Source organism: Crocodylus siamensis, chromosome 9 (genome assembly GCF_052110815.1).
Source record: "Crocodylus siamensis isolate JL-2025a chromosome 9, ASM5211081v1, whole genome shotgun sequence".
NCBI lineage: Eukaryota > Metazoa > Chordata > Crocodylia > Crocodylidae > Crocodylus > Crocodylus siamensis.
In genome coordinates, this window is record NC_143403.1 from 42,311,484 (window position 1) to 42,324,345 (window position 12,862).

A 12,862-nucleotide genomic window follows, 5' to 3' on the forward strand; every position below is an offset into this window, starting at 1 on the left:
AAGTGTTAGAGGTAAACAAATATTGACATGGTAGTGCCAGAAAATGTATGTAGTAGAAATATATTTCTCCAGTGACTATGGAGACCTTTGCCTATTGATTCCATTTTGTACCTTTTCATTTAAAGGTTAGTCCTACTCACACATCATCAAAACCCTAAAGAACTGGCACTCAGACTGACTTAGCTTACCAGCTGATTAAGCTGGACCAAAGAGAAGATGGGGTCCAAATGGAGTTGAAACTAATAATCTTCTCTAGAGGAGGGAAATATTTTTAGGAATCAGCAACACATCTGCAGTTCAAATCTGATTAACAAGTTTGTTATTTTTAAAAACTGTTTGGTCAATTGCAATGGGACTACTACCATTCATTGCCTTAAGTATCTGAACACTTGCAGTGACCTCTCTACTGCAAATACAAAACATACTCACTCTACTTTAACGAGTTGCTTGGGATATAGGGAGCAAACAAATGGGCTGTTCTATGTTCCAAAAGCTTCCCATCCCTCAAAAATATCTGGAGTCTATTTTCTATCCTTATTTTACTGCTAAAGGTATACATAGGAGCAAGCTGCAACCGAAACATTGTTTATTTTTAATAGCTCATCTGCTATCAATCTTTTGTTTCCATTTGCTTCACTACAGCAAAGTGCATAAAAAAAGATAGCCATGCTGGAAACCAATACCAGCACTCAAACTCCTTAAGCAGCAATCTGTTCTCCTGTAGGCAATCTTGGTGCAACCTGGAGAAATAGGAGTCATTTTATGCCAAGATTTTTCTAAAACAGTTTGCAACAAAACTGTAATCTGCAGGTATCTCAAGGTTAAAATCAGAAATCATAGAATCATGGAAAATTAGGGTTGGAAGAGGCCTCAGGAGGTCATCTGGGTCCAACCTCCTGCTCAAAGCAGGACCATTTCCAACTAGACCATCCCAGCCAGGGCTTTGTCTAGCTGAGTCTTAAAAACCTCCAAGGATGGAGATCACACCACCTCTCTGGGTAACCTGTTCCAGTGTTTTACTTCCCTCCTAGTGAGAAAATTCTTCCTAATATCTAACTTAACCTGGGACATAACGAGCAAATCTCTCTTACTAAGTGCCTGAGTTCACTAACGGCTGAAACACTAAGAATACAACAATTCAACCTAGTAGTCAGAAGGAACCCAAGAAATGAGCTGGCTTTCATTTATGTTCAATTCAGTAGCTAGAACTATCCAGTTCCTTCCTGCGGATCTTTAAATTATACTATGAAGGTAAATAAAAAGCAAGAGTCTTCCTGTTAACTCTGTTTTTGTCCCTGACACTACTACATCAACAGCCAACAAGTTGCTGTTGAGCAGTACAGTGCCCTGTTCTTTGTGACAGTTCATTATTTTGACTTGTAGGTTAGATGCCTCTGGTATTTAACCACTACAAAATGCTTCACATTGTCTTGCATGGTGTCATATTTCCAGTGTGGGCCAGCTCTCCTCAAGTCTCTGGGAAACATTTCTCCTCTAAGGTCTATAATAAAACGCATCAAATAACCCTACACTAGCTTTTCTGACACATTGATTTTTGCACATTGTTAAGGCACAGCAAGCTAATGACTTTCACAAACTCAGGTTATCCTGGGAGTTGTCTCCAAGCCAGTCTATTAAGCATCTTTCCAAGGCCAAATTAAAAGCATTTTCCAATTGTGAAACCTGTTGAGAAACGCCTAAGGGCATTCCAACCACAAACACCTACTAACAAACAAACCGCAGAAGCAGACTATACACCCCACTTAGGCTGCCTGCTGTAATCACAAAGTGATTAGAGTCTGAAGTTGGGCGCAACCTACTTCATTTGGCACTTCTCTGGTAGACCTGTACTTTCTTCCTGGAGGACAAGGCAGTTCCCTTTTAATCTACTGTGAATTAGGTGCAGCTTTCCAACTCCTAACAAGACACTAGCAGGAATCTCAGTTAGGCAAAGTTCAGGTACTCCTGCGTTAGCAGTATTGGAATTTCATACTCCGGTCACCAACACTAACTAAACTACAGGTTCCATACTACTCCTTTTCAGTTTCTCCAATGCAAAAATAAGACCAGTACACATGGACACTAGGGACTGTATCAACATAAAGGGCAGACTACTTATTGATTCACAGCTTTTGTGGGTAACTATACTAGTTTACCATCCACTCTTACTATTGATACCTGTTTAGTGTGGGAGAGCATCACTTGCAGACAGATAGGGAATTCCCATCAAACTACTGCCATACTTACCCTTCCTCAACTGTGGTTGCTAAATCATTTTGCAGACAAGATGTATTAGCAACACAACAGCAATGCTCCCCAGAGATAAGTTCTCCAAGACTGGCCCTTTCAAACTCCAGGACAGATTCCTGAAAACTGAGGATCTTAAGACCATTGGACAAGAGAGCCCTTATATACTGTGTGTAGCACTGTAAACTCCCAAATTTTAAGTCAGGCACTGGAGGAGAAGCCATAACATCTACTTCCCTTTTCATCAAATTTCTCTCAAGATGAGCAGCAGCTTCAGAAATCACTGAATATGTCTATCAATACTGACTCCCCAATGCCCTCAACTGGTTTTCTGGTCTAGCCTTCTCCCCCTGATGAGACACTTACGTTATGTTATAGGGAGCTTGGGTACTACGGCTGTATCCAAACAAGTGTGGCTGTGTGGTATGTTATACCACAGACCCATCCGCGGCGCCACAAACTGCATATTCAGGTGTTTCCACACTACTACCTTGCAGTACAGGGGGCTTTTTGACCCCTGAAGATCCAGGGGTCAAAAAAACAAAAACAAACAAACAAACAAAAAACCTGAGCAGGAAAAAAAAGTAGGGCAGTACACATGGAGGCAGTGTGCACTGCCCAAAGCTGGAACCATGCCCCAGCTGCCAGCCAGGCTCCAACCTGCAGGAGCGATTTGGCTGAAGCTTCCCTGGCCCCTAGGACAGGCTGCTGGAGCCAGCACAGTTACTGGCCCCAGCCTCCCCTACACCATCCAAGGCAACTTGCCACATGCCAGAGGGTGCATGACATGGGCATTCCCCAGGTACAAGCAGCAGCAACACAAGGTGTCTCACTGCTAGTTGTCCCTGTGAAACCAAATGTCTGGGTTCATTTGGATGTGGCCTTTGTGAGCAAACGTTTTGGACTGAAAGGAGCTTGAAGAAGTACTGTTACAGATTACTCTGCTTCCTGTGAGGAAAACTATACAAAAGGCAGCTTACACCATGACAAGGCTCCAAGTCAGACGCGACACATTTACATTATATCCTCATCATCCACCACTGCCCTTTGAGACTGCTTGTGTCACAGCACATATCACACCACCTACAACACTGTCCAATTTACTACAGGAGTTTTTCTGATTATTATAATCAATACTTTTCTCTTCCTGTAAATTTTCAAGCTTTTGATTTTTGCACTGACAACATACAACTGCACCAAGTCTGTTACCATGGGAGAAACTTGCGATTTCTCTCCCTTTCCCTGCTGTGCTCAGTGGTAGAAGTAAAACTGAATTCATTGTCCATTCCTCAACTATTATCAAACTTTCACAACTGGCTGGCTCAGTTGCTAACATATTGTGACCACTATCAAGGAGGATGGAGAAGCACATCAGATTCACATTTCTCCTGAAATGAGTACCCTGTTCACTAAAATGCCTTAATGGTATCACTGCTGAAATGAACTCCACATACTAGCCTGGGAAATGGCCTAAGCAAGGGTAGACAGTAATGACACACTGAGTTCTGAATCCTTCCTAGGGGAACACTTGATGATAATGTAAATAGCTTGCCTCTAGGTATCAACAGGATTTCATGGACTGCAAAAGGACACTTAAACCAAACAGGGGAAGGCGAGGGAATGATACTGCCTTTTGATTGATATTGCCTTTTGATTGATCTGTAGCAACTCTTGGCTAGGTGATATTTTAAAGCTTACACAAGACGAGAAGGAAGAGTGAAATAGTTATACTTACTTCTGGAGCATTGCTTGCCACTCGCCTAGTCTGTCTCCTATAGGAAATCTCTTGATGGTGCTCTGAATCTTTGCTCGCCATTCCCTCATGTAGTCTTCAATGTCAAACACAAATGGCTGCTGCCCAAAATTGGCGTCGACTATCTCGCCTGGAGTTTGGAGCCCCACAGTGGGATATAGATTTGACTGCAAACAAAAGAAAACAACCATGTTAAAGCTTCTCAGTGCTTCCTCATGGGCTCTTAGAGGAGCACCTGTATTTTTCTCTGTACCTTGTAACAGCATCCAAAGGAGTAGGTAGCTAGTTATTTTTGTTTTTTTACTGTGACTTGTTATAAAGGGAGCAAGAGACAACTATAGCTTCTGTAGTGTAAGGGAAACCTCTAGATCTTAAGGAGCTCAAGCCTTACCTATCACCATGAACGTGCAACTGAGAAAGGTATTGCATGAACCCAGAGCAGTGAGCGTTCTACCCAATAGACTGTGCTCTCTCTCACAACGAGTATCTGTGACAAGCCAATCTGTCCTTGCTGGGTATTTTGAGATTCTCACACAGCTCAGGATCCTGGATACAAGGATTAGAAGGCATGTCTGTTTTACCAAGAACTTGGTGGGCTCTCCAACTTTTTATTTTACACCAGGCCTATCCAACTGGAAGCCTGTGAGCCACATGCAGCCTGTGAGGGGTTAATATGTGCCCCCTCCCACCAGGGTCTTACCTGGCTGCCGCTTCCCCTCATTGCTTTTGCTGCAATAGCAGCCAGATTCTCCAGGCTCCCCACATCTCCTCTGCTGCTTCCTAACTTTATCTCAGAGTGCAGGAGAGCATGGGGAGCTGACGGTGACGGGGCCTCGCCTGGAAGGGGATGGGGATGTGGGGGTTGTACTCATGTGGTGCAGCAGTGGAGAAGGGGGGAAAGAGGATTGTACTCATGCACTTGCATGGTACAGAGGGGTGGGGGTTGCACACAAAGGCACAGGGTGAAGCAGTGGAGGGGTGCAGGTGTGTCCCTGTGGTACTCCTGGTGTGGCCTATAGGCATGTGACCACGGGCATGTAGAATTTGGATAGCCCTGCTCTAAACCATCTTTTTACCTTTACTTTCTTTGCTTCCTGACAAGCAGCCACTATCAAAATCTCTTACAACTCTGACCAGACGTGTGAATCCTTTCAAGAGCACAAGGCATAGAACTGGCTAGCATAGGTGGGTTAGGGCACTATGGTTCATTCAGATCTCTGATGATGTCAAAAAGGCCAATTCAATCAAGCCAGCAAGTCCATGTCTAAATTTCATTTTCAAGCTGTTGAGCCAGCAAGATAATCTCCTCCCCAGCAAAAATAACCAATACATTATTCAATTTCTGCAGGGTTGAATATATATGGCCAAAATCTGAGGAGGGGTTCACTGAACACAAAATGTTATTTATAGGAGAAGCAAACTGATGCCACATAAGTAACTCTACCACAATCCTCCCCCTCATCAAAACCTTAGAACATTGCAGTAAAGCTGCCAATTTCCATTAAATTTAGAGGAATAAGAAAGGGCATCACACAGTGCAAGGGATTCTTCAACATTCCATCGTGTGGACCACAGTCTAAGAGTACAACTGGGGGAAAGATGGTTAGAAGAAAGCAGTGTCACATTATATATCACTAGGGCATCTATGCAGGAAAATAATAAATAACTGTAGCTGTTGTTAATGTGATACTATCACCAGAAACAAGGAACAAAGACAACTCCATGTGACCAGCAGGGGCTACCAGCTAATCTGAGGACCACACATTTTGGAACCACTGACCCAAGTGAATACCTACAAGGCATTACAAAAGGCAAGAAAACCATTTACATTAGACCAAAAAAGCTCTTTTCACATGCTATTAAAACAAGGAATAAGATGGGCTCAAATTATAAAGGGAACAGTTGAGCTTTCTTTCTAAGTATGAAATCCATAGAACAATAGAAACAGCACAGTTATTAGGGCAGTCATATGTCCCAGGATAAGCAAGAAACTAACTGCAGAAAAATCCAGAGAGGAACTTTCTTATTTGAGATACAGCAGTAGAGTACAAGTACAAAGTGGTCCTTTCCAAACTGGCCATAATTATGGGATCTTATGCTGACAGCTGTGATACTGCCTTGCAATACAACAGCCTTATCAGTTAAAGGAATAAAACCAGAGGGAATATTGAAGATGTGGTTATTAGATTTGCATGCCACCTGGAGGCTCCTGAATTTTCTGGGTGACAAAGTAAAGGCTGAGCCACAATTCTGCCTTCATCATCTGATACCCTGGCCAACAAATGTTAAATAGCATATCTCTTCCAAGGAGCCACACAGAATACACGGAGATGGCATTACATCTGAGGACATGACTGGTAGACTACCCTATGGTAATGTCAGGATGCATTTGAGATGTTCTATGGTACAAGTGTCATTCTTCACTGGGAAGAAACCTCATTCAAATGTTCTCAGAGTGATGAAAGAAACCACTGCCTTCTAATCAAAGGTTTCACCAGTGATCTGTATGCTGTGCAGGTGAGACCATGGTATGGCTTTTTCTTTCCCAAAGGAATCTTCCAACAAACCCGGTGCTTAAAACCTTGTGAACTGCAGCATCCTTCTCTGTTTTGAAAGATCTGCATTTGGCACCTGATCAGCAGCCTAAGAAGTGAGCAGTTGGTACTGTACAATTGGAAAATCTGAAATGCCAAGGCAGGGAGTGGGAGAGCAACCCACAATATAGGCTGGGAGAATAACAGAGGAAATAAAGCTAACTGCACTGCTGACTATTTCATTGTACCCCTTTGTATCGCAGACACAAACTGGAGGAACTCTTGGGGCATGGTGGCAGGCAATCAAGATGCAGCACACACTACTCAGTGCCTCATCACTGCAGGTTACTATCAGTGCAAACTGAAGTCACTAGGCAAGGTTGTGACATTTAAAGACTCGCCCTCCATTCAAATATAAGGGATAATACAAAAAATAATATCATGAGAGGGCATATCTCTACAATCTTTACACTGGCCCTCTGAATGATTTTTGTATCACTAGCCCAAGACCTTTCAAAGTCACAAGTTAACCCCCCAAATTTTTTCCATCTGCTTGTTCCTGATTTGTGTGCAACCAGCTCAGAGTTAAAATTTGGCCTCTTTCATGCAAATACAGCCTTCCTTTTCACTGATCAAAAGCCTCTTCACCTGTTGCCTCCTATACCACAAGACTGTAGGGAAGCACCATTTCAACCTCCCTCAAGGGTTCCTTCCTGTCTGCTGAACCAGCTGTGCCTGCTGCCTGGCACCCCGCTTCCTACTCCCTTACCATGTTGTGTGCCAGCCCTACCTCCTACCTTTGCTCATACATTCTGTACCTTCTCTCCTTTTCCCACTGTTGACCTTCTGCTCCTGACAATCCCAGCCCCTCTGGGATTTCTAACAAACTCTTCTCATTACTACTACAGTCCCATTTCTCATGCCTTGATATTCCCGTTCATAGCCTGGTCTTGGCACCACCTTCCTGAGAGTACTTTTGTTTCAGACCTATGAAAACACATGCTGTCTGCAAAGCTACCAGGAACATAAAGTGGCAAAAGCTTTGAGCAAATGGCATTATGGGTAAGGTACTTCAGCAGGCCACGAGCTTGGCTAGGAACAGAGGCCAGATTCAAGTCCAAATTCAGTGCTCTATCTTCTGGTCACATAACCTTTCCCAACTAGGAACACCACAAATGGATGCTGCCACTGTTAACTTTTTAAAATCTGACAAAAAAAAAAATCACAGCTGTTAGAGGACATTAGAACAACACAGCTAACATTAAAAAATGGTTTTGAGCATTTTAAGGGGATTTTTCTGTTTCTGAAGAAATATTTATACGGGTCTTCAGGAAGAAAGAGATTGATTCGGTATGGACCTATACAGTATGTAAGACAGCTGTACTGGTTTAACCTTTGTGTTAATTTATATTAAATTATACTTTTACAACCTCCTTTGTGGATACTTGTTTTTGATTAAAAACATCTTCTTGCTTTGGTTAGTGTAAACCTGCACCTAGCCAACTAAGTGGATTTTTGTACTACATTTGAATTCATGCCATTAGTTAAACTAGTGTAACTTTCCTATGGAGCGAAAGCTTATGCAACTGAAAAGCAAACAAACTGGAACAGAAATGGTCTTTGGCTAAACTTGTCAAGGATAAAAAGCACCATGTATCATCATTATTAACTGTCAGGGATTTTCAATGCAATAGTATCCATTAAAAAATGTCTTGAGACTGGAAATCTTTGCATTCATCACTTAACTCCTGAGCAGCACTAAGAGAGGTAAGACAGGAGACAGTAAAGGAAAACATAGTTACCACACTCTCTTCCAGGAAATAATTTCTAGACCAGCAATATGTTGGTTTCTGATGTAAACCTACTGAAGTCAGAGTTACCCCCTGGGAGTGAAGTCAGTCCAAAAACTTCTCAAAGTCAGTTCAGGAAATGGTGCATACGACCAGCGTCTCACATAATAGGCAGCCCTCTGCACACAAATATTTCTCAAAAAGAGCATTAGACAATGATGTGCATGGTCAAAAGCAGCAGCAAAAACTTCTGTTTTCAGGGAATGTGATAGGCAACTTGGAGACAGGGAACTATGAATTTTATAAAGGTCACTCAGGATTTCTGCTTCCAGTCCCTTTTTGTATCTAAGCTTTGAGAACACAATTTTAGCAGTCCTGTGAGAGACTTGCAGAACGTGGTTAATGTTTAGCGTCTTTTTATTCTGTTAAGTTCATTTTGCTATACCTCAATGTAAATGCACAGTGTGTTTCAACTACTCTGGATGGTATCATATTTGTTATATTAATATATAAGCATGTAATGTCAAAAGCACTTGTAAGTTGTATGGCTTCTCAGTATTCTGTTGCATTTCAACACTGCTACTATTCCTGAAGTAAGGCTGTATAACTGAATCTGCAGTAGACTCCAAGGACCACAACCCAGACTAGGGCCTAACTCTGATAGATACCACTTAAAAAAAAGATGATGATAAATATACGTATAAAAACAGCTCTCTTCTGAGCTTACTATCTGAGAAGCTAACAGGCCATGCAAAAAGTTCTGTGCTAATGGATGAACAAACTATTATTTTATTTATTTTACTAGGGAACCGGGCATGGGGAAGATGAATGGCAGAAATAAACAAGCATGAGGGAGTTAGGGGAGTGAAGGAGAGTCTCTGAAAGGAAGATGAGCATGATGGAGGACAGTAGGTGAGGCTAGCAGTACAGGGACTGAGAAGCAAAAGGTCAAAGAGGTAGCCATTCAGAAGACAGAAATAACACTCAGATTTCAAACTGTGATCAGCAGACTGCTGCCATTACTTGTGTCCAGGACTCTGAACTTGGAAGGCCTCAGCTAGGTGCCCCCTGCTTATGGAGACCACCTCCCAATAGCGGGAGGCCCTGGTTCCAAACCCCAACCCACCCAAGTGGCAGAGAAAAGCAGCACTTCTCACTTAACTGAACAGTCAGCCAGGTCTGAACGCTCATGTAGGTTCTTGGACAGAGTGTAGGACCTCCATCTAACCCAGGAGGTGCACAGCCCCACCAGGGGGGACACCTTGTTGGACCTAGTGCTGGCCACGGGTGAAGACCTGGTGAGGGGGCTGCGAGTGCTCGACCACCTGGGCGACAGCGATCATCGCCTGCTGGAATTCACCATCCAGCGCAAGGTGGCAAAGGCATGCAGTAAGGCAGCGGCCCTAGATTTTAGAAGGGCAGACTTCAACGAGCTAAGGAGGATAGTTGGAGAAGCGCCGAGGTCCTGGAGGGGAGGGGAGCCAGGTGTCCAAGGGGAGTGGTCGCTCCTTAAGGAGACGATCCTCCAAGCCCAAAGGAAGGTAATCCCAACGAGGATCAAAGGGAGCAGGAGAGCACACAAGCCTCCATGGCTCACCAAAAGCATCCGGGAATGTCTCCTTGCTAAAAAGAAGGCTTACACCCAATGGAAAGAAGGGGTCATCACCAGGGAAGACTATTCTGTAGTTGCCTGGGGATGTAGGGGGAGTAGTTAGGAAGGCCAAGGCAGAGATGGAACTGGGACTAGCTTCCCAGATTAAGGACAATAAGAAGTCCTTTTTTAAATACATAGGGGGTAAAAAGAAGGTCCCGGGTAATGTAGGGCCCTTGCAGAATGCGTTGGGAAATTTGGTCATCACACCAGACGGCAAGGCTAACATGTTTAAGGATTTCTTTGCCTCTGTCTTCCTAAGTAGGGACCAGAACAGCCACCTCCCTGCTGAGCCCCCCTCAGGCCCCGAGGGAGGCACACCTGTGCCACGGGTTAGTGAGGATTTAGTTAGGCAGCTTCTGGAGGGGTTGGACGTATTCAAGTCAGCTGGCCAGGATGATCTCCACCCTAGAGTTCTAAAGGAACTGGCTGAGGTCATTGCAAGTCCCCTGGCACGGCTTTACCAACACTCGTGGTGCTCTGGTGAGGTACCGGAGGACTGGAAGAGGGCCAACGTGGTTCCCATCTTCAAAAAAGGCAGGAAGGAGGACCCGGGTAACTATAGGTCAGTAAGTCTTACCTCGATCCTAGGCAAGCTGTTCGAGAAAATTATACTGGCACACATCCAGGAGGGGCCAGCAGGGGACTGCATGCTTAGGGGCAACCAACACGGGTTCATCAGTGGCAGGTCCTGTCAGACCAACCTGGTGGCCTTTTACGATCAGATCACCAGATCATTAGATGCAGGGGTAGCAGTGGATATAGTCTTCCTGGACTTCTGGAAGGCTTTTGACACTGTCTCTTACCCCGTTCTCATTAAGAAACTGGGGGGCTGTGGTGTAGACACCCACACAGTCAATTGGGTCGCCAACTGGCTAGAGGGCCGCACCCAGAGGGGGGTGGTGGATGGGTCCTTCTCAGCCTGGAAGGACGTGGGCAGTGGGGTCCCCCAGGGCTCGGTCCTCGGGCCCGCACTGTTCAACATCTTCATCAGTGATTTGGATGAGGGGGTAAAAAGCACCCTGTTCAAATTTGCTGATGACACTAAGATGTAGGGGGACGTGGACACACTGGAAGGATGCAACAGGCTACAATCAGACCTAGACAGGTTACAAGGGTGGGCGGATGAGAATAGGATGGGTTTCAACACAGACAAGTGCAAGGTGATGCACCTGGGGAGGAAGAACCAGCAGCATACCTACAGGATGGGAAACTCCCCTCTTGTCAGCATGGAGGAAGAAAGGGATCTTGGGGTCATCACTGACTCCAAGATGAACATGGGCCGGCAGTGTGGGGAGGCAGTAAGGAAGGCCAACCGCACCTTGGCATGCATCCACAGATGCATCTCGAGCAGGTCCAAAGAGGTGATCCTCCCCCTCTATGCGGCACTGGTCAGGCCGCACTTGGAGTACTGCGTCCACTTCTGGGCGCCACACTTCAAGAGGGATGTCGACAGCACGTAGAGGGTCCAGAGGAGGGCCACTCGTATGATCAGGGGACAACAGGGCAGGCCCTACAAGGAGAGGCTATGGGACCTGAACCTGTTCAGCCTCCAAAAGAGAAGGCTGAGGGGGGATCTTGTGGCCTGTTATAAACTAGTCGGGGGGGACCAGCAGGCATTGGGGAGTCACTGTTCCCCCGAGCACCGCCAGGAGTGACCAGGAATAACGGTCACAAGCTGGCAGAGGGTAGGTTTAGGTTAGATATCAGGAGGCGCTACTTCACAGTCAGGGCGGCTAGGGTCTGGAACCAACTTCCAAGAGAAGTGGTGCAGGCTCCTACCCTGGGGGTGTTTAAGAGGAGGTTGGATGAACATCTTGCTGGGGTCGTTTGACCCCAGTATTCTTTCCTGCCATGGCAGGGGGTCGGACTAGATGATCTGCTCAGGTCCCTTCCCACCCTAGAAACTATGAAACTATGAAATACGAAGGGCTAAATAGCTAATCGCCTTCTGAACTGCTGCTCAAAGAAAGGTACTGAATCAGGAAGAACAAGCTTCAGAGAAAAATAACCCGGTAAATTTGAGCAGTATTCTGGTTGCAAAAGGACAAAACCACTTTTGAACCCTGGAAACTGCACCTGGCTTAGTCTGAATCTTTGATCCTGAAAGACAAGTGAAAATTTTTCCTACAATTTCTAAACCCAAATCATTCTTGGTACTGAAAACAAACACAAGGAATTTCAGGTTCTAAAGGGAACATCTTGAGCAACTGGGCTAAGGGCAAAAGGCTAGTCTCAGTAAGGCTCTGAATCTGAAATACGAAAAACTGCTGGACCCCACTTCTGCATTACTAGGGACTCCACCTAGCATGTTTATTATGATGTCACAAGGCTCAGGACATGGTTAAATTATTCCAAAGACCTTTTTATCTAACACTTTATTTTGTGCTCCTTCTGATCAAGCTGTGTCAGCCATGTGTTATAGTCTGCAGGGACAGACAAAGTCTTGGGTTATACAAGCACTCAGCAAAGATATATGTGAGAACTGCCAAAGCAGCCATCTGACCTTTTCCTTTTTTTGGCTTCTCTTTTCAGTTTTAGCACCCACTTCTGCCTCAGTACTGTAAGGGCCCATCCACATGGCATGTTAAACCAGATCACTTTTTAGTGACCAGATTTAGCTTGTTGCTAATGTGTGATTTACCAAAGTCCTGGCTAAAGTTCAGGCACAGGTAAAGTCCTGGAGGGCCTAATCTGTTAAATTTACACAGAGTATGCCTAACAGAGGTGGCAGTGTCAAGAGCAGCAGCAGTCACCTTTTGCCCAGTAGTCTAGTGTAGTGGTTTTCAACCTGTGGTCTGCAGGAACCTCAGGTCCGCAGATTATGTCTAAGGGGTCCATGAAAGAAGACTATGATAAATCAAAAGTATGTGAATAGCCATATTTA

General features: G+C 44.8%; 1 protein-coding gene across 2 annotated transcripts in view; it reads right to left on the reverse strand.

Moving 5' to 3' along the window:
• Positions 1 to 12,862, reverse strand: part of RANBP10 (RAN binding protein 10) — a 199,280-nt gene that overhangs the window by 32,194 nt on the left and 154,224 nt on the right. For both annotated transcript variants that reach the window (XM_090063419.1, XM_090063418.1), the window contains exon 6: positions 3,983 to 4,167. In XM_090063419.1, coding sequence (XP_089919545.1) covers positions 3,983 to 4,167 — 185 coding nt within the window. The remainder of the gene's footprint in view (positions 1 to 3,982; positions 4,168 to 12,862) is intronic.